The sequence below is a fragment of the Microtus pennsylvanicus genome, chromosome 11 (genome assembly GCF_037038515.1).
Source record: "Microtus pennsylvanicus isolate mMicPen1 chromosome 11, mMicPen1.hap1, whole genome shotgun sequence".
NCBI classification, from domain to species: Eukaryota; Metazoa; Chordata; class Mammalia; order Rodentia; family Cricetidae; genus Microtus; species Microtus pennsylvanicus.
Genome location: NC_134589.1, coordinates 99,134,403 through 99,154,746, shown reverse-complemented (window position 1 = coordinate 99,154,746; position 20,344 = coordinate 99,134,403). Strand labels below are relative to the sequence as shown.

General features: G+C 50.3%; 2 protein-coding genes across 5 annotated transcripts in view; one reads left to right on the top strand and one right to left on the bottom strand.

The window, feature by feature from the left end:
* Tvp23a (trans-golgi network vesicle protein 23 homolog A) overlaps positions 1 to 12,366 on the top strand; it is a 40,272-nt gene extending 27,906 nt beyond the window's left edge. Inside the window, exons 3-8 of one of the 4 annotated variants that reach the window (XM_075942012.1) lie at positions 165 to 309; positions 1,504 to 1,593; positions 5,017 to 5,145; positions 6,243 to 6,371; positions 7,766 to 7,825; positions 9,043 to 12,366. In XM_075942012.1, coding sequence (XP_075798127.1) covers positions 165 to 309; positions 1,504 to 1,593; positions 5,017 to 5,145; positions 6,243 to 6,371; positions 7,766 to 7,825 — 553 coding nt within the window. In that variant the 3' untranslated portion in view covers positions 9,043 to 12,366. Of the gene's footprint in view, positions 1 to 164; positions 310 to 1,503; positions 1,627 to 5,016; positions 5,146 to 6,242; positions 6,372 to 7,765; positions 7,826 to 9,042 lie in introns of all 4 variants that reach the window. The other 3 variants (XM_075942011.1, XM_075942013.1, XM_075942014.1) reach the window with 3 other exon arrangements.
* Positions 7,399 to 20,167, bottom strand: Nubp1 (NUBP iron-sulfur cluster assembly factor 1, cytosolic). The gene is made up of 11 exons (XM_075942010.1): positions 20,055 to 20,167; positions 19,874 to 19,978; positions 17,712 to 17,845; positions 14,219 to 14,287; positions 12,219 to 12,251; positions 11,586 to 11,676; positions 10,843 to 10,997; positions 10,616 to 10,726; positions 10,287 to 10,389; positions 9,023 to 9,106; positions 7,399 to 8,751 (listed from the first exon to the last, which is right to left on the bottom strand). The coding sequence occupies exons 1-11, from the start codon at positions 20,071 to 20,073 to the stop codon at positions 8,693 to 8,695; spliced, it is 963 nt and encodes a 320-aa protein (XP_075798125.1). The 5' UTR covers positions 20,074 to 20,167; the 3' UTR covers positions 7,399 to 8,692.
* Between the last annotated feature and the right edge of the window lie 177 nt (positions 20,168 to 20,344).

The window sequence follows — 20,344 nt, the reverse complement described above, 5'->3', positions numbered from 1 at the left end:
TGCATGGGACTTGTCACTTGGGCAATGCTAAGGTGTGTTAACAGTACTGCTGCCTGAATTTTGAGGTGAACCACACAGGGGCGAATGCCACACTGGTAGTGCCAAAGTGAGCTTAATGACCTTGTCCTTGCTTCTGAGTCGGGCACCTCCCGGGGTCTTCTCAGGCACCCCTTGGCCACCTTCTTCCATCTGTTCTTCCGCGTGAGTGCCATCATCACCTATGTGTGCTGTGACTGGTTCAGCAGGAGCTTCGTTGGCTGCTTTGTCACTGTGCTTCTCCTACTGTCCTTTGACTTCTGGTCTGTGAAGGTAAGGCTCCTTCTCCAGGGACAAGTGGGCTTTGCTCCCAGGGGTGCTTTGATTTAAATTGTTGCTACACATTGAAGAACACCGAGGGGCCAGCAAGATGGCACAGCAGGAAAAGGGAGCTTGTTGTCAAGCTTGGCTCCACGTATGATCCTTGGGACCCACACGGTTCAAGGGAAGAACCAATCCCCAAAAGTTGTTGACTTCCACGTTTGCTGTGGCACATGAGAGCCCTTCTCCTCCACACAAAATTCATGTTTAAAATTTGTAAGGATTACTGGGCTCATGTCACTTACAATAGAGAGCAAAAATGCTTCAGAAAGCAGCTTCCAGGATCAGATGTCACAGGTGCACAGATGCACCATGGGGGTGACAACCCCATATAGCTTTGCATATAATATATACACATTAAAACATATAATATGACCATCTGTGTTATTTTGAGGCAGAGTCTTCTTTTTTTTTGAGGTAACATCTCACTATGTAACCCTGGCTATATCCAACTCACAGAGATCTGCCTGCCTCTGCCTCCCGAGGACTGGGGATCAAGGCATGCACTGTCTACCATACCTGGCCAGAATCCCACTTTTCAAAATGATATGGGCCAGTATAGTGGCACACATCTTTAATACCAGCACTCAGTGGGTGGGAGGGCAGGGGGTGGGTGGGCAGAGGCAGGTGAATTTCTGTGAGGTCAGCCTGGTCTACCTACTAAGTTCTGGACCAACCAGTGAGATCCTGTCTCAAAAACAAAAAAGTAAGCTTAAAGACAAGAAGTCTGGAAAGCTCTCTGGAGGAACAATTACAATACAACATCCAACCTTTTCCCACTTTCTTTTTCATGCAAGCATGCACACATATGTTATAATATACATGTGGTCAGAAGACAGCTTGTAGAAGTCAGTTCTCTCCTTCTACCATATAGGTCCCTGGGAATTGAACTCGGGTCATCAGGCTTGGCAAAAGCATCTTCACCCACCGTCATCTTACCAACCTCACACCCTCCTCCTATGCCTTCTGCAATTTACAAGCATTAGTCAGGTGCACTGGCACACACCCAATACTCACCGCTCAGGAAGCTGAAGCAGGAGGCTTGAGAGTTCAAAGCTAGCCTGGGCTACATAGGGAGACCATTACAGAAACAATGAGCTCTCTTGTTTCTTTCGTGCTCAGAGCCCTTTTGTCCTCTTTCCTCAGAATGTGACTGGAAGACTCATGGTGGGTCTTCGATGGTGGAACCAGATCGATGAGGACGGAAAAAGCCACTGGGTATTTGAAGCCAGAAAGGTACGCTCTGAGACAAGACGGACAAGAACTGGGGTAAGGCTGTGTGACGTTTACACAGGTTCCCTGAGTGTGTGTGTGCCGGACCAGACCCTGCCCTACACAAATCCTCTACAGTAAAACTCACACAGCAGCAGTATGCAGTAAAACTCACACAGCAGCAGTATGCAGTAACACACGGCAGCAGTATGCAGTAACACTCACACGGCAGCAGTATGCAGTAACACAAGGCAGCAGTATGCAGTAACACTCACACGGCAGCAGTATGCAGTAAAACTCACAAGGCAGCAGTATGCAGTAACACACGGCAGCAGTATGCAGTAACACTCACACGGCAGCAGTATGCAGTAACACAAGGCAGCAGTATGCAGTAACACACGGCAGCAGTATGCAGTAACACACGGCAGCAGTATGCAGTAACACACGGCAGCAGTATGCACTGAAGCTCACAAGGCAGCAGTATGCAGTAACACACGGCAGCAGTATGCAGTAAAACTCACACGGCAGTAGTATGCAGTAACACTCACACGGCAGCAGTATGCAGTAACACACGGCAGCAGAATGCAGTAACACTCACACGGCAGCAGTATGCAGTAAAACTCACAAGGCAGCAGTATGCAGTAACACAAGGCAGCAGTATGCAGTAAAACTCACAAGGCAGCAGTATGCAGTAACACTCACACGGCAGCAATATGCAGTAACACAAGGCAGCAGTATGCAGTAAAACTCACAAGGCAGCAGTATGCAGTAAAACTCACACAGCAGCAGTATGCAGTAACACACGGCAGCAGTATGCAGTAAAACTCACACGGCAGCAGTATGCAGTAACACTCACAAGGCAGCAGTATGCAGTAACACAAGGCAGCAGTATGCAGTAACACTCACAAGGCAGCAGTATGCAGTAACACAAGGCAGCAGTATGCAGTAAAACTCACACGGCAGCAGTATGCAGTAAAACTCACAAGGCAGCAGTATGCAGTAACACTCACAAGGCAGCAGTATGCAGTAAAACTCACACGGCAGCAGTATGCAGTAACACTCACAAGGCAGCAGTATGCAGTAACACTCACACGGCAGCAGTATGCAGTAACACTCACAAGGCAGCAGTATGCAGTAAAACTCACAAGGCAGCAGTATGCAGTAACACTCACACGGCAGCAGTATGCAGTAACACAAGGCAGCAGTATGCAGTAAAACTCACAAGGCAGCAGTATGCAGTAACACAAGGCAGCAGTATGCAGTAAAAGTCACAAGGCAGCAGTATGCAGTAAAACTCACAAGGCAGCAGTATGCAGTAACACTCACAAGGCAGCAGTATGCAGTAACACTCACACGGCAGCAGTATGCAGTAACACACGGCAGCAGTATGCAGTAACACAAGGCAGCAGTATGCATTAAAACTCACAAGGCAGCAGTATGCAGTAACACACGGCAGCAGTATGCAGTAACACTCACAAGGCAGCAGTATGCAATAAAACTCACAAGGCAGCAGTATGCAGTAACACCCACACGGCAGCAGTATGCAGTAACACACGGCAGCAGTATGCAGTAACACAAGGCAGCAGTATGCAGTAAAACTCACAAGGCAGCAGTATGCAGTAACACACGGCAGCAGTATGCAGTAAAACTCACAAGGCAGCAGTATGCAGTAACACTCACAAGGCAGCAGTATGCAGTAACACACGGCAGCAGTATGCAGTAACACAAGGCAGCAGTATGCAGTAAAACTCACAAGGCAGCAGTATGCAGTAACACACGGCAGCAGTATGCAGTAAAACTCACAAGGCAGCAGTATGCAGTAACACTCACACGGCAGCAGTATGCAGTAACACTCACAAGGCAGCAGTATGCAGTAAAACTCACAAGGCAGCAGTATGCAGTAAAACTCACAAGGCAGCAGTATGCAGTAACACTCACACGGCAGCAGTATGCAGTAACACACGGCAACAGTATGCAGTAACACTCACACGGCAGCAGTATGCAGTAACACACGGCAGCAGTATGCAGTAACACACGGCAACAGTATGCAGTAACACTCACACGGCAGCAGTATGCAGTAACACAAGGCAGCAGTATGCAGTAAAACTCACAAGGCAGCAGTATGCAGTAACACTCACACGGCAGCAGTATGCAGTAACACAAGGCAGCAGTATGCAGTAAAACTCACAAGGCAGCAGTATGCAGTAAAACTCACAAGGCAGCAGTATGCAGTAAAACTCACAAGGCAGCAGTATGCAGTAACACTCACACGGCAGCAGTATGCAGTAACACTCACACGGCAGCAGTATGCAGTAAAACTCACAAGGCAGCAGTATGCAGTAACACAAGGCAGCAGTATGCAGTAACACACGGCAGCAGTATGCAGTAACACACGGCAGCAGAATGCAGTAACACTCACACGGCAGCAGTATGCAGTAAAACTCACAAGGCAGCAGTATGCAGTAAAACTCACAAGGCAGCAGTATGCAGTAAAACTCACAAGACAGCAGTATGCAGTAACACAAGGCAGCAGTATGCAGTAAAACTCACAAGGCAGCAGTATGCAGTAACACTCACACGGCAGCAGTATGCAGTAAAACTCACAAGGCAGCAGTATGCAGTAAAACTCACAAGGCAGCAGTAGGCAGTAACACAAGGCAGCAGTATGCAGTAACACACGGCAGCAGTATGCAGTAACACAAGGCAGCAGTATGCAGTAACACTCACAAGGCAGCAGTATGCAGTAACACACGGCAGCAGTATGCAGTAACACTCACACGGCAGCAGTATGCAGTAAAACTCACACGGCAGCAGTATGCAGTAACACAAGGCAGCAGTATGCAGTAAAACTCACAAGGCAGCAGTATGCAGTAACACTCACACGGCAGCAGTATGCCTTAACACAAGGCAGCAGTATGCAGTAAAACTCACAAGGCAGCAGTATGCAGTAACACACGGCAGCAGTATGCAGTAAAACTCACAAGGCAGCAGTATGCAGTAACACAAGGCAGCAGTATGCAGTAAAACTCACAAGGCAGCAGTATGCAGTAACACTCACACGGCAGCAGTATGCAGTAACACAAGGCAGCAGTATGCATTAACACTCACAAGGCAGCAGTAACACAAGGCAGCAGTATGCAGTAACACTCACAAGGCAGCAGTATGCAGTAACACACGGCAGCAGTATGCAGTAAAACTCACAAGGCAGCAGTATGCAGTAACACACGGCAGCAGTATGCAGTAAAACTCACACGGCAGCAGTATGCAGTAACACAAGGCAGCAGTATGCAGTAACACTCACAAGGCAGCAGTATGCAGTAACACACGGCAGCAGTATGCAGTAACACTCACACGGCAGCAGTATGCAGTAACACAAGGCAACAGTATGCAGTAAACAAGCAGAAACAAGTTGTTGCTTGAGAAAGCACAGCGGCTATCCCCCAACAGGCCTCTCCAAACCACATGGCGGCCACTGAAGCAGAGGCACGCATCTTCTGGCTCGGCCTCATCATCTGCCCCGTGGTCTGGACCGTGTTCTTCTTCAGCCCCTTGTTCTCCTTGAAGCTCAAGTGGCTGGTAAGATGCACCTTGACCTCCTGCTGCTGTGACAAAGCAGGGGGGGTGGCGGTCACTCTAACAGCTAGCTGGAGGCGACCACACAATGGACACGGTCACCATTCCAAGGGTATCTTCTGGCTGCTGTCATTTTTGCATTTATATAAGCATCATGACCAATCGTAGGATTTTTAGAAGAGATTTTATGACTGTGTGTGTATGTGACTGCATGAGGTATGTGCAGCAAATGCACAAGTCCTTGGAGGCCCGAAGAGGGCCTGCATTCCCCGGAGCTACAGCTACAAATTGTTGTAAGCTGCGGGCTGGAGTGCTGGGCTCCAAATCCAGGTCCTCTGTGAGAACAGTAAGTTCTCTGAGTCAATGAGCCAGCTCTCCAGCCCATTTTAGAATGTTCAGCACCCCTACTCAAAGGATATCTACACTTGGCAGATACTGTCCTCTGTGCCATTTCCCACCCCTGGCACCCACCTTCCTAGGTAGACTTGCCTGTGAGATCACACAATATTTGTTCTTTTCCAAAGTGGCGTCTTTGACTTAGCACACGTTCAGGTCCAACCATACTCTAGTGTTTATCAGTACACTGTTTCTTTGCATGGTTAAATACTATTCCATGGTATGACGATCCCACATTCAGTTTCATTCATTAGCAGATAGGGACTGATGCTGATATGAAATTATTTCTGAGGTACTGGGGAGGAAACCCGGGGCTGTGTACATGCTAGACAAGCGCTCCATTGAGCTACATCCTCAGCCCCCAGGAAGGAGATTCATTAAAAAGTATGGTATCCGTTAACAGACCATCTTTCTTGGGTGGGAAGGCTGACAGTACTCAGGTTTTATTTGGGAGGGCTGTCCATTCAACAGGGACACAGGACACAGTAGAGCAAGTGCTGTGGGCTTCACAGTTTGGCTTCTGCCTCCACCTCAGCAGCTCAATGGCTTTGGGCAGCTTCTGCCTCAGCTTGTCTCCTCTGTGTGAACCAGAGGTTCCAGCCTCTGGGTTGCTTAGGTGTCCATGAGTGTTTGCTTGGGGCAGTCCACAAAGTCCCACTCAGTCTGCACCCTCAGAAGGCTTCCCTTTCCTTTGCCCAATGCAGGCTCTCGTGATCGCTGGGATTTCCCTCCAAGGTGCCAACCTCTACGGCTACATCCTTTGTAAGATGGGGGGCGAGGGTGACATCAGCACAGTTGCAGCCAGCTTTCTGTCCCAGACAGTGTTCCAGACGGTGAGTGGCCAAGTTCCTCCGTGGATCCTTCCTCCCAGGTGCTCAGAGTAAAGGGCACTTGTTGACAACTTCAGTTCCTAACAGTCTTCCTACCAGCAGGCTAACCATTATTTTCTATCGTGTATATCTAAAATCTACCATGTTGGCTATTTCCAGTGTAGTTATAACTGGGCATGATGGTGCACACCTTTAATCACAGTACTCTGGAAGCAGAGGAAGGTGAATCTCTGAGTTTGAGGCCAGCCTAGTCTACATGAGTTCCAGCACAGCCAGGGCTGTGAGATCATAGTGAGATCCTGTCTCAATAGGTAAGTAAAGAAATAAAAAGCACATTGGGTTAATTAGTTCTAGGGACAGCACTGTGCGGATGCCACAGTCTAGCTCCGGACTCTTCTCACCCCCAACAGTAGCCCTGTCCTTTAGACACCAGCTCCCCATCGTCCCCAGCTGCTGGCACCCACCATCCTGTCTGTAAAGGACTGACAGCTTCTATCAGCAGAGTCAGGGTTTGACACCGTGTGACTACTGTGTAGTTTTAAGTGATATTTAAAACTTCAGAATTGGGGGCTAGAGAGATGGCTCAGTTCCAAGCATAAAGTTTCTGCAGAGGACCCAGACTGGGTTCCCAGCACACACATTAACAATATGCATACATTCATTAAGAAAAAACACTTACACCCATACCCATAAAATTAAATAAAACTAAACCTACAGAATTGGCCAGGGAGATGGCTCAGTGGATGAAAGAACTGAATGTGTAGACCTGACTACCTAAATTCAATCCCAAGAATCCACATAAGCCAGGTGTGGTGGTATGCATTTATTACCACGGAGTCAGACGAAAAGGAGATACAGAAGGTCATGGGCAACTAGCCTGGAGTACATACTGCAGACAGGTGAGAGACCCTGCCTCAAAAACAAGGTGGACAGAGAAAACTAACTCCACAGGTGTATCATGGAATGTGCATGCCTGCACATAACTACATAACAGACGCACATACCAAAACAAGATAAAAACCACACAGAATTAAGAATGACAAAGTCTTCTGTTTTATTTTGAAGCCAGGAAACATTTCCTTTTTAAAAAATAAGTTATTTTTATTTTATGTCCATTGGTGTTTCACCTAGATATATGTCTGTGTGAGAGTGTCAGACAGTTGTGAGCTGCCATGTGGGACCTGGGAATTGAACCCAGGTTACCAGGAAGAGCAGTCAGTGCTCCTAACTGCTGAGCCATCTCTCTAGCCATGGAAATATTTCTTGAAGGGAAGAATGAAGGAGTTTTTGGTCTGACAGATTCATTGTGCACAGGTCAAATGCTGCTGCTGGGGCACTGGGTCTCTGGCAGTGCGCTGCTCTTTGCTGGGATAGTCATGGTTCTTCTTGCCTTGCAGGCTTCCCCAGGTGACTTTGAGCAGCCCAGGCTTGAAGGACTGGACATCCACCAGCGTTAGGTGAGGCATGCAGCTCCTGAGCAGCTGTGCCTGAGGTCTTGGCAGACTCTCCCAGGTCCTCCAAGCTGACCTGAGCAGGTCCAAGATGGAGTGCCCAAGTTTAGGGCCTGCCCAGAACCATCGACCTTCAGAAAGGTCACATCTTCCCCACAGGGACCCCAGCACATTCCAAGAGTACGTGTGTAAAGGGGAAGGAGAGGACAGGAAGGACAGGGGAGGGGGCTGCCACCTTCCACTGTGACACCACAATGGTGTAGAAATTGGAATAACTTCCCTCAGCAGCTCTCAGTTCCTATGTCTTAGTCTCAGGTCACGAGGACAGTCACATCAGTCTCTCAAAAGCACTAGGAAACGGTTTTCCTGGGACCCTGAAGATTACTGATGTCCTGAGGGTACCTATTACCCTATGGATGACTTATGGGCTTTTCTGGGGGATGTTGATGGCCCCTAGCCAAAGCATGATCCCAGGCTGGAGACTCCAGGGTGGGCTAAGGCTGCTGTCACTTTGATCCACCCGAGGGAGACACAGGTCTGCCACGAAGCCACAATCCTCCCTCTGTCCCTCCCTAGGCTTATATTCTGAGTCAAAAGCAGCTCCTGGGAGTCCTGTGACCCAGAAGACTGCCAGTCCGGTGGACTCCAGAGAGCAGGCCCTAGGGACGGGTTCAGGGAGAGTTTTATTTTGCGATGAGTGCGTCTGTATGCAGAGCACCTGTACCTCTGACCTGGAGGAAACGGGCAGACAGGTGATCAAAGGGTCCTATGGATGTGACTCCAAATCCTGTCTGTCCCCTGCTGACCAGATGTGGCTGGACCTGTGCCTGCAGGTTCTGTGGCTAGAAGCAGGTGGCATTGGCTCTGTCCCCTTCAGGAACTGATGAGGTTCTCATTATGTGACTGGCGAGAACTACAAAACTCTTGGATCCCTAGAAAACAAGTGAGCAGTGAGCCTGTCACCTCTGCAGGACCCAGGATTTCAATCCGTTTTACTGGCCTTTATGGCTTGTATTTCCCATGCTATGAACCTCACCCTCCCTGTTTCTCAAACTAAGCATTAGCTCACAACATGGACACACGGGAGGAGTCTCCTGAGGAGCTATGCTGACCATTCAGGTCACCAGCACCCCTGCTGTTGCCAGTAACCTGCCCACTTCTCCTCTAGGTGACTTCCTGTCAGCAGATGTCCCAAACACTTACTTTGAATTATACTTTTGTAGGCTGCTGTGGCTGGTGAATCTGGGGCTTCAATGAAAAAAGACTGGCCTTTGTCACAGCTCTTACCTTAAAGAGACAGAGAAAATGAGACCCTTGTGAAAGCCTCACTCTTTATGCTGGCTGTGGCATGGCTGCCTGGGGCTCCCCACCCAAGGAGAGCAACGCCGGGGAACACAACGGAGGCCTCAGCTTGTCCCCACCCCCAGAAACCCTGCTTCTCTTTGTTGCTGCATGTGGCAAAGGCAGACTCCAGGCCCGAAGAACTGTCTCTGCTGCTCTGGGTGGGCCAGTCGTCTGCATTGGAGATCCACTAACTAGCAGTCCAGGAAAATGAGAATACAGGGAAGGGAATGAGGGCTTTCAATAGAGACAGCGAGTGTGTGGGCAAAACCTCCAGGACTAAGAAGGAAATGCTGGCAGTGTGGATAGAGTACCGGGACAGGCCCTGCAGCGCACACACCTGCCCTCTGCTCTCTTCCCCATATCATCTCATCTTTATGGTCACCCACACTGGGGTGCATCAGTCGGCTGGTCCTTCCCATGTATATGCAGGCAGGCATGTGCGCATGCACACACACACCATCCCAGGACCATATGTAACCCAAAGGAGACACGGCTCTCTGGCTGTGAACCTCCCTTGTGCCCAGGTTCCCATGTTGCTACCTGGCATACACTAGGCCCTGCTCAAACATCCCAGTCCCATCTTCCCTGACAGGAAAGACAGCTCCCAAACTTGGGTGCACAGCCACCTGCAGCTGAACCCAATCTGGTCCGGCTCCTCCCTCTCAGACTCAGGCATCCCGCACTGCTCCACTGACAGGTGAGTCTTTTCATAGGCACACACCACTCAGACAAGCTCAACTCTGACCTTGGGGAAGCTGAGTCCCTGCCTGTCTCCTCTTGCCCACACAAGCTGATATCCTGGGTGAGCCTGGGATGGAGACAGGTGTACACCTCTTCCTCAGTTCTCAGAGTGCAAATATCAGGATCCAAAATACTCAGCATGGTCCCCAATAGCATGTCAGTGCCCACTGAAGTGGCGCAGAGAAGGCTGTCTCGGTGCGCTTGCACCCTGCAGTCCCAGGGGCATGTGGCTGGGATTTCATGGAGGTGGATCTGAGGAACCTGCCCCAGGCCTCACTGCTTCTCTTCTGCGGGTCCACCTCTGACCCACCACTCCTGCTCCTGCGAACCACACTTCAAGCTGCTACGATGACTGCACAAGCAGCATGGGCCCCAGACTCACCTATGAGTGGATCCAGCGGCACTTTGCCCAGGAGAGGGATCTTCAGATCCTGGCACATGGCCTCTGCACCCCCAGTTGTGGGAGGGAAGATCTGAGACTCCTTCTGTGAGGCAGAAAGAGGAGGCAGTGTTATTCTGCTTCTATTTCCAAGGACACTCTAGTTTCCAGATGTTGCAAAACAGTGGTTTATTTTGGATGTGAAACTCAGGCAGACGAGGGCTTGATGGAGACCCCTCCCTTTCTGAGAGAAAGCAGAAACCTAGAGACCACCCCTGCTGTTTCCCTACTAGGTCAAGGGTATGCAGCGGGCCTGCCCCTGGGACCCTCACCTTGCATTTGGGGCAGATGAAGCCGCTCATGTTCTCTACCACACCAATAATGGGCAGCTTCACCTTGTGGCAGAAGCTGATCTCTTTCCGGACATCCTGGAGGGCCACCTCCTGACAAAGTTCACAGAGAAGTTATCCCACGGCCTCAGGGCACTGAAAGACATGTGATGCTGTAGGTACACCACCAGAGTGCTGGGGAGCATGACCATGGTTTGGTGCTCACTCACCTGAGGGGTGGTGAGGATCACGGCCCCATCAATGTGTGCCGCAGCCAGATACTGGACGACAGAGAGGTGTTCATCGGATGTGCCGGGCGGAGTGTCTACGATGAGGTAGTCAACATCTCCCCAGTCTACATCTCGGAGGAACTGCTTGATCATGCCTGGAAGGGAGCAGGGCTAAGTGTGTGCACACATCTCCAGAAGTATCTATCAGTCTGCATGAGCATTCCTACATGCCATAGCAGGGGCCCCCAACAGGCAGGAGGTGAGCTCTGAGGACATGTTGGATGGCCATGAAGTCAGGGGTGCCACTATCATTACGCATGACACAGATACGCTGCCCCAACAGACTCATGTGACTGATGTGTCAATAGTGAAAGAAGGTGCTTGTCCCCAGCCATGCTTTCTGCATGACCTTGTTTCCCCCACACTGATCCACCAAGGGTTTTCTTCACATTTCCCTCCTTGACACAAAGCAGCCACGTGATACCACACTACAAATAACTTCAGGGTCCTGCAAGTCTCAAGAGCAGAAAAACTCATAGTAGGTACTACAGTGTCTACACTAAAAACTGGTATTTCTCATACCAGATCAGAGCACTCATAAGTAGGATGTCCTGAGTTCCATCCCCACTATCAAAGTAATAGCATCAAACACAAAAAGCCCATGCATCAGGTGCTGCAGTCTCCCTGATAGTCTGGCTATAGACAGAACCAAGAATTTGAGCCGCAAGCGCAGAGTGACAAACCATTTTTTTTTGGTCCCCTCCAGATGACAGCATCATCAGGGCTGCTGAGCAGGAAACCCACAGACATCACCCCCAGGTTGTCCTCCACGTACTGCAGAGGAATGGGGATAATGGGAAGAAACATTTGCATGTGGGGAACAAGAGCACAACACATCTACATAAACCATATGTCAGTACTTCCCAGGGAATCTGGTTGAAAAGAACAAAGAATAAAGGTGTCATGTGTCTCACACCTACACTTGCTCTTTGCAGCCTAGGGAGCTATGGCGAGATCCACAAGAGGCCATGTATGGCCTGTGCCTCAACAAAAGGCCAATGAAGCCAAAACAAACACCATCTCCTCAGGTGTCTAACTGAATGAGTAGAGACCTCACAATCTGGTCTTGGAGGTGAGGTTTGACTGGGACACACTATCATTCAGTGCACAATACCACTTCAGAGCCATGGAACCGGAGGCACTGGTCCATCGGGCCCATTATAGACAGAGTCTACCAGTCCTTGATCTTACCTGCATGCTTGGAAAACAGCCTCAGTAAACATGCAAGTTGAGCAATATTTTACCAGCCCCACCTCCATCAGCCCATCAGATATACCTCACTCACACAATCCGCCTCCCCAGGAAGGCTAACTCACCACTGGAGACCAGCCGGAGCCACTCTGGTGAACCTGTGGGAACATGGCAGTCATTCTTACCACTACACTCTGGTCCAAAGAGGATGGTTTCACACAGTGAGTCACCACCCTGTATTCCACCACTCAATAAAAAAAGGTTTTGTAATTACATTTATTTAGTGTGTGTGTGTGTGTGCCTGTGTTTCATGACTGCACATGCAGAGGTCAAAGGACATCCTTCAGGAATCTCCTTCCAGTATGTGGATCCCAGGAATAGAATTCAGTCGTCAGGTTTGGCAATAAGCACTTTTACTTGCTGGCTGCTCGGTTAGCTCTTAGTGGAGAGTTAAGAGATGAAGACCTTATTTGGTACAAACTCTCTCTCCCTGTCCCTGTCAAGGAACCAAAACTATCCAAGTTCAGGCACAATTCTGAGGTATTAGAAAGAACGAGAGAAGCTGGCCAGCTGCTGCTTCTGCAGGCACATGTAAGGCAGCCAGGTCACTATGTACAGAAGAGACTCTACTACTGTGACCTTTAGTGACACAGCTGATTCAAGGCTACCCTAAGGGGGCTGCAGCGATGGCTCAGCAGTTAAAAACACTGGCTAGGATTCCAAAGGACCTGGGTTCAATTTCCAGAACCCAAATTTTGGTGGCTCACATCTGTCTGTAAGTCCAGTTCCTGGCAATCTGACAGCCTCTTCTGGACTCTTTGGACAATGTGATCATGTGATGTTAGACACACATGCAGGCAAAACACCCATACACATAAAATGAAATACAATTTTTAAAGCTGCCTATAGGGCAGGCACAGTGGTGCAGACCTTTAATCCTAGGACTTAGGAGGTAGAGACAAGTGGATCTTTTTGAGTTCCAGGTCAGCCAGGGCTACGCAGTGAGTTTGTTTAAAAGAAAACCAAATAAACAAACAAACAGAAAACCTGGCCCAGTCAGTGGCCCGAGCCCTGACTCCAGAATGCTATCCGCAGAGGGCAAGGGCCCAGAGTCCCCAGGAAATCCCATGGGGCTACTTCTAGGCCTGGACCCCCAGGGCTGTACTCTGCCCTATTTATTATGAAACTGGAACATAAGCAACTTCCACCTCCACATCAGACTGTGCTTCTCCTCTTTCCGTTTTCCAGACAGGGTCTTGCCACACCCCTGACCCCATAATCCAAGTGACCCCTCTGGCTCACCCTCCCAAGTAACTGGACTACATGTGTAGCACCATGCCTGGCTGGATCTCTACTTCCTAAGTCATGCTTGCACTCTAAGTAGCCCAGGTCAGACCCAGGTTGGGATGTGTACCGTGCAAGGGCTCACTGACTAGGGAAGAATCCTGCTTTTACTTCAGCGTGGCTGACACTGCACATACGCAGTCTTCAGATGCACAGCCAAGGCCTTGGCAGCGTGACCAAGCCTAGTCCGGGTAAGCTTCCTATTTACTGAGGCTCAAGGCTCCTGTTCTTGCCCCTCTAGCTCTCCACACTGGGAAGCCCTCCACTCTCTGCTGAAGCCAGCCCCTCTCCTGCTTTAGCCTCCTGTCCTCTGCCCTCCCCATGTGCATGTTTTTGCCTTGCTTGACACTGTATGTCTAGAATAGAGAACCTGTAGTTAAGGAAACAGCATTGCAGCCTAAGCCCTGGCCTGGCTTCGGCACACCACCAGGGGTCCTTCCTGAACGAGGGCAATAACAGACATCCCTACTGGCATCCAATCCCGCAATCAGGGTCTGAGTTTCCAAGAGGAGACCATGGCTCTGAGAGATTCTCTAGCTTCCAAGCAAACACTAGTCCCTAGTTCCTGCTCAGAGCTGAATTTCCACCTCTCACTTCTGCCTCCTGCTTGCTGCTTCCCTCCCACATCATGAAAGGCTCAAAAACCAAGGCTTCTCATATATGTGGATGTACTTTGTATGTAATCCCAAACCCCCAAATCCACAGCTACTGAGGAAGAACAGAGGGGCTACTGCACATGCTCGCCCAAAGAGAACCAGTCTGGTTCTCTGACAGCCATCACCTGCTCTCCTTCTAAGCCCATGATCTTGGGAATTGATGGCCCACAGATATCGATGTCCAGAAGGGCGACCTGGGAATGAGAAGAGACAGCATCACTGACTGCTTAGACCCTGGAGATATGTATACCAAGACAGGACGCAGACAGGGGTGACACACCAAAACAGATGGCCAAGTGTCCATTCTCTCATGGGAAAGGCATAACGTGGACTTCCAGGCCACTGATGCAGTATAACTCCTAGGGTACGGCATCCATGCAGTCCCCAGTGTAGAACAGGGTGATCTCACAGCAGGTCATTAAGCCACTCAGATGACGCTGAGATTCAGAGAGGTCTGGGGACTTGTTCAATGAGTAAGGAACAGAGACTGTACAGAATCAAAGTTTCCGATGCCAGTGCTCTCAGGCCTACAGAGGACGGAGGAGGACTGAGTGGATTCTGGCTGATCTCTAGGCAAGCCCTGTTTTCCTGGGACCAAGCAGAAAACAAACTTTCCAAAGAGCTTTAAAATGAGAAGAGAGATTCTGGAGAGATAGCTCGGACACTTAGAGACCAGCTGGTCTTCAACAGAGCATCCATGCCGAGTGGCTCAAGATCTCCAACTCCAGTTTCAGGGAGATCTGGAGTCCCCTTCTGGTCTCCACAGGTACTGCACTCATGTACACACCTCTAAACACATCCTTTTTATTTTGTGTAGGTATCTTGCCTTTGTGTATGTCTGTGCACCACATGCATGCCTGGTCCATGCAGGCCAAAGAGGGCATCAGATGCCCTGGGGCTGGAGTTATAGATGGTTGTGAGTTGCCATATGGGAAATGAGAACTGAACTCACACTGGGCAGCCTGTCACTCCAGTTCCAAGGCTATCCAACACCTTTTCCTGGCCTCTCTAGGCACATGCATACACGGCACTGACACAGATACACATACACACAAGAATAATCTTTAAAAAATATGAAAGGAATCTGGGAAGTTCTTGATGGGGACTTAGGGAATCTCAGAAGAGACTGTCCCTAAGTCTGACAACTGGCCTGTGGCATCACTCGCTGACCCTGTGAAGGGCAGCCGTTCATCTTGAGAACTGGTGGTCTGGGAACTTTGGAACTTGCCCCGTGCTTGCTTCTTTCTTCCATCTCCAGTCCTACTTCCTCTACAGCTGGCTAACCGTGGTACTGGTGATGAAGAGGAGGAAGAGAACCTCACCACTAAGATCCCTGCCCAAAAGTGCAGCAGAGGGACATCTGCCACCGAGGATGGGACCTGGGTGTGTGACCTGAGAAAAGACATGGAAAGCAGAGAACCTCCGCTGCCCTAGCAGGCCTCCAGCTACCTGTCTCACCTGCTCCTTCTGAGGAAAGAATTGCCCCACAAGTCAAGAGAAGGAACTCAGCCAAGTGACACCAGGATGCAATTCCCAGACTGACGGTCACCCCATTGTCCAGGAAGGCTGTGACAAGCTCTGTGTCCAGGTCTCCCTAGGGTGCTCCTTATGGTAGATGGTACCTGAGTCACCATCCCTCTCCTGCTTAGGTCAGGCTAGTGAGTGCCTGCTGAAAACCAGGGCTCTCTCCCCACTCAGGACCTCCCAGGAGTCCCTCCCACGGTAAGTGCGGAGTGAAGGTGCTGTGCAGTGTCAACTCTGCCCCCTTAAAATGTCAACTTTCATCCCTCACAGGGTCCCGGCTCACTTCACAAGAAGGCTTTCCCACAGTCTTGCCCACCAGAGCTTCTGGCCTGGGAAATGAAGAGTTTGAGAGTCAAGGCACCTCTGGCCGGGGAGGGGTCTCAGGTGCTTCCTCGACACACTCCGAGCTGACAGCACCGATGCTGCTCACCTTTGTCCATGGTGCTCAAGTTCATCCATGGGACTTTACAGGAGTTGAGCACAGGCAAAGGAAGGCAAAGGAAGGTAGCGTGTAATCCTGGAGGCCCCTGGCCTGGCTAACAAAGGCCCCTCCCTAATTTACATACACCTTCCTTCCTCTGCCTGGGGGCAGTGTGCGCATTCTGCACAGAAGCACTCGTACATGGCAGGGCTCAACTCTACTTCTGTTGTCTTTACCCTGGGTCTTTCCCAAACAAGATGGCGAACAGCAGCTTGGAGCAGACTGGGCCACAGAGGCAACCTGACGGCTGGAGAAACTGCACTGCTGATGCTCACCAGCAGCTCCATCCAGCGCTGACCACATCTACACGTGCACGGAAGACGGCCCTGCGGTCACTGCCATGACGCTGCCCAGAGAATGCAGGCTTTCCCACCAGCTGCCTTCAGTTTTGAGACAGTCTCACTTTGTAGCACAGGCTGGCCTGGAACTCTTGACAATCCTCTCAAGTGCCAACACTACAGGTGTGAGCCAGCGTGCCCAGATCACCATCTTTTTTAAGAACTATAACAGCATAAAGAAATCCAGCTTGCCAGTCCTGTCTCCACACTGGGCCACAGACTGAAGTCTTGACCAGGATGTAGTGAGAACACACAGTGGCCTGAGAACATTTCAACAGCTCAAGAGCCGAAGCCTATCCGGCCAATACACCTCAATTCCTGTGGTCGTTAGAACCCTTTCTGCCTCTCAGACAAACACTCCAACACTGTGCTCCAGCCCCAGCCCCATGTGGAAAACACCAACAATGGGATCGAAAGATTGCCCTGTACAGGTCGAGAAAATCTGACCCTTTGGTGGCAAGAGACTATCCCCTAACAGAACATTCAACCTGCCCTGGATGACAGCCAAGTGTGCGATGATGAGGATGCTGTGGGACATTTCCAGGACACTGACTCTGTGGGAGGACTGGTGCAACCTCTCACCCAGGCCTCTGTGCCCGTCTCACAGAAGGGAAAATGGAGGCAGAGTGAGCATCCTTTATTAAAGCCAGCATCCAGCAAGGTAATGGGGATTTGAGTTAGTTGTCTGTTTTGAGACAGGGTCTCACTCTGTGACCATGGCTAGCCTTGAATTCAAAATTCTCCTGCCCCAGGCTCCAAAATGGTGGGACTTCCAAGCGTGTGTCACATGGGTGGTGAGGTGACTCCAATTCCATGCCTGTCTGTACACTTGAGATGAGGGACCGAGCACAAGGGTCATTTTTACAAGAAGCAAACAAAAAATGTTTTCTGCTTTATGGACAAAAACAAGAGTAATATTTAGGTGCTTACGTGACTTGAGAAGTACCCATCTAAATATGTAAATATCACTCTTAGCTCACAGGGGATGGACCAAACTACAGCTCAGCATCTGGACTTGAAGGGCACAGAAGGAGCTTCACAGGGGCAGGTGTACAAGGGCCCAGTGTGACATGACCGGAATGTGAGGAGCCATGCTGCCAGCTGCCTCTGGGTTAGAGGACCCAATCAAACACCTGCAGTGGTCAGGCAGGTCCTCATTCTCTCGGCTGGGTCAAGACAGTCAGAGAGGTTGGCTCCCTGGAGACTGAGAATCACCCCCTAATGCCATCAGGACCTCTGATACAAGCACACTCTCAGCACAGCCCAGGATCCCACCTGTGTGTCTCCATCTTCTGCCAGGCCGTGGGCGAGGTGGGCGCTGAACGTGCTTTTCCCAACACCACCTTTCCCAGACAGCACCAAGATTCTGTGTTTCACCGTCTTCATTTTCTCTTTGATCTCCTCCACGGCTGCAAAGAAGCAGATGAGGTAATGTCATCCCTGCCTTGGTTCTGAGTGTCCTTCTTCCAAAGGCTGGAAGAATCACACTCTTTAAGCCGTTTCTAAGGCTCCTTGTGAGGTATCACTTCAGCAAAATACTAATAAATGTTGGGAAGAAAATATGGCCACTACAACACCTGAAATGGTCTTGTTTCATTTATGCATTGCCTCATCTACTAGAACATGGGCTCCCAGGAGGGTACGGTGTCCAAACTCCCAGCTCCTGAGCACAACCTTGCAGAGAGTAAAGCCTTACAACCTAGGAGATGTTGGGGAATATTATTTTAAGGTGTGTTACTTTTGTTTATGTTGCATTTGTTTAACTCTGTGAAGCTGTGATTCTTTGCCTGTCTAAAACACCTGATGGTCTAATAAAGAGATGAACGGCCAATAGCGAGGCCAGAGAGAGAAATGGGTGGGGCTGGCAGGCAGAAAAGATAAATATGAGGAGAAATCTGGGAGAAAAAGAGTCTGGGAATAAAAGAGGAAGGAAGAGAATTTCTTCAGGGGCCAGTCACCCAGCCACACAGCCAGAAATGGAGTAAGAAGGAAAGAAAAGGTATACAGGAATAGAGAAAGATAAAAGTCCCGAGGCCAAAGATAGATGGGATAATTTAGTTTAAGAAAATCTGGCAAGAATCAAGCCAAGCTAAGGTCAGACATTCATATCTAAGAATAAGCCTCCGTATGTGATTCATTTGGGAGCTGGGTGGCGAACCCCCAGAGTCTAAGGAGCTAACGAGCAAAAACAACCATCAAGGGAACATCTGTCACCATCTGCAGAAATTCTCTGGATGTCACAAGGAGGGACTACTAGTGGTATGGAGGATGATGCTGGGTGTCTGAAGCACAGGACAGCCCAAACGTCACCAGTGCTAAGGACAAGAAATCCTGACAGACAGGCTCACAGTTGGAGCCATCCCAACAACTCACTGTGCTTCCAACACCTCATCTTTTCCAAACCCTTAAAAACTACAGGTGGGCTACCTACTCTTCACGATAAGGCAATCAGAAATCTTGCTCGAGGTCAGTTTGTCTTCTCCCAGCTTCTTGTTTTCCGGGCCCCTTCTAGGCAGGACCTCAGTCCTCCTCGGCCTGGAGCTGGTCCCTGAAGGGTTTAATCTGTTTGCTCCCGCTTCTCTCCCCGTCTGTGGTCTCATTCTCACAGCTGCCCCTCCACTCAAACACTCAGCATTCATTTCTGCTGAGGGGTGGACTCATCTTCTCCGTACAGAGATTTGTGACAGACACGTGCCAGGACATAGCATCGAAAGACTCCAACATTTATCCACCCTCCCTCTGTGCCTGGCCTTGTGTATACTGAGGTCAGTGGCTGTCACTCAAACCCTTGCCCTGTCCTATATCACTTTTTTCTAGTCTATCCTTCTTTAAAGTCCTATTTAGTTACTGGGCTTTGTTTTTCTGAGTAGGGTCTCATCTAAGCACAGGCTAGCCTCTAACTCGCTAGATAATCGAGGGTGGCTTTGTTTTTCGTATTCACTGTGCCGAAATAAACTGTATCTTTTTGTTTGTTTGTTTTTATTGAGCCATATATTTTTCTCTGCGCCCCTCATCAAGAGTGATCTTGAACTCCTGATCCTCTTGTAATAGAGAAAACATGTTAAGTGGTGACATTAACAAGCATGTGCCAACACCCTCGGCCTAATGTTCACTCAGGGTCTTACTGTGTAGCCCAGGCTTGCTTCTTTCTAACTTGTGGCCATTCTGCTTCATCCCCCAGGGTGCTGGGGGAAAAGCCAGAGGAACCAAGCTGATTTGAAGGCCCCGTTTGGTCCCCTGACTATCACAGATCAGACTCAGCCTCCACTTCCACCACTTTCCTCCGCTATTTGATCGTTAAAGCCGCCCCTCGCTCCTCAAGCTCCGCCTACCACGCCAAGCCCCCACCACCACCACAGACAATTCGGTCTACTAGTCGCTGTCATTTATCCTTCAAGTCCCGCCCCTTCCATTTCCTGCTCCGTCGGCCTCCTCACCCGGGTCCGGAGCGGCGCCGGCGCCCGACGCACACAGCCTTTGGTTGGGGCATCCCTGGCACGAGGCTCCTCGGCCCGCCTGGGCGCTGTCGGCTCCGGGGCAGCCTGCGCGGGGACAAGGGCACAGTCAGAGAGGCTCGGTCCCAGCGGCCCGCCACCCACGCGTCCCGCGCCAACTCACCGTGGGGCGCCTCCTCCATGCTGCCACTCTTGCCGGGGCTGCGCTCGCCGGAAGTCCAGGAGCGTGCTTCCGCCTCGTGGGTCCAATCTGACCCTTCGGCCGCGTGAACTGTCTCGCCAGGCTGGGACTGCGCACGCGCAAACCCCTCTGCGCAGTGGGTGGGGCTCCGATTTCGGTTTCCTCCAAAGCTGAGCTGAGATGGTCGTACGAATAGTACGGGGTCTGAGCAGGTGAGGTGGCTCTACGAACGCAGACGCTTGTGGAGCAAGTCTGACGGCCTGCGGTCGATT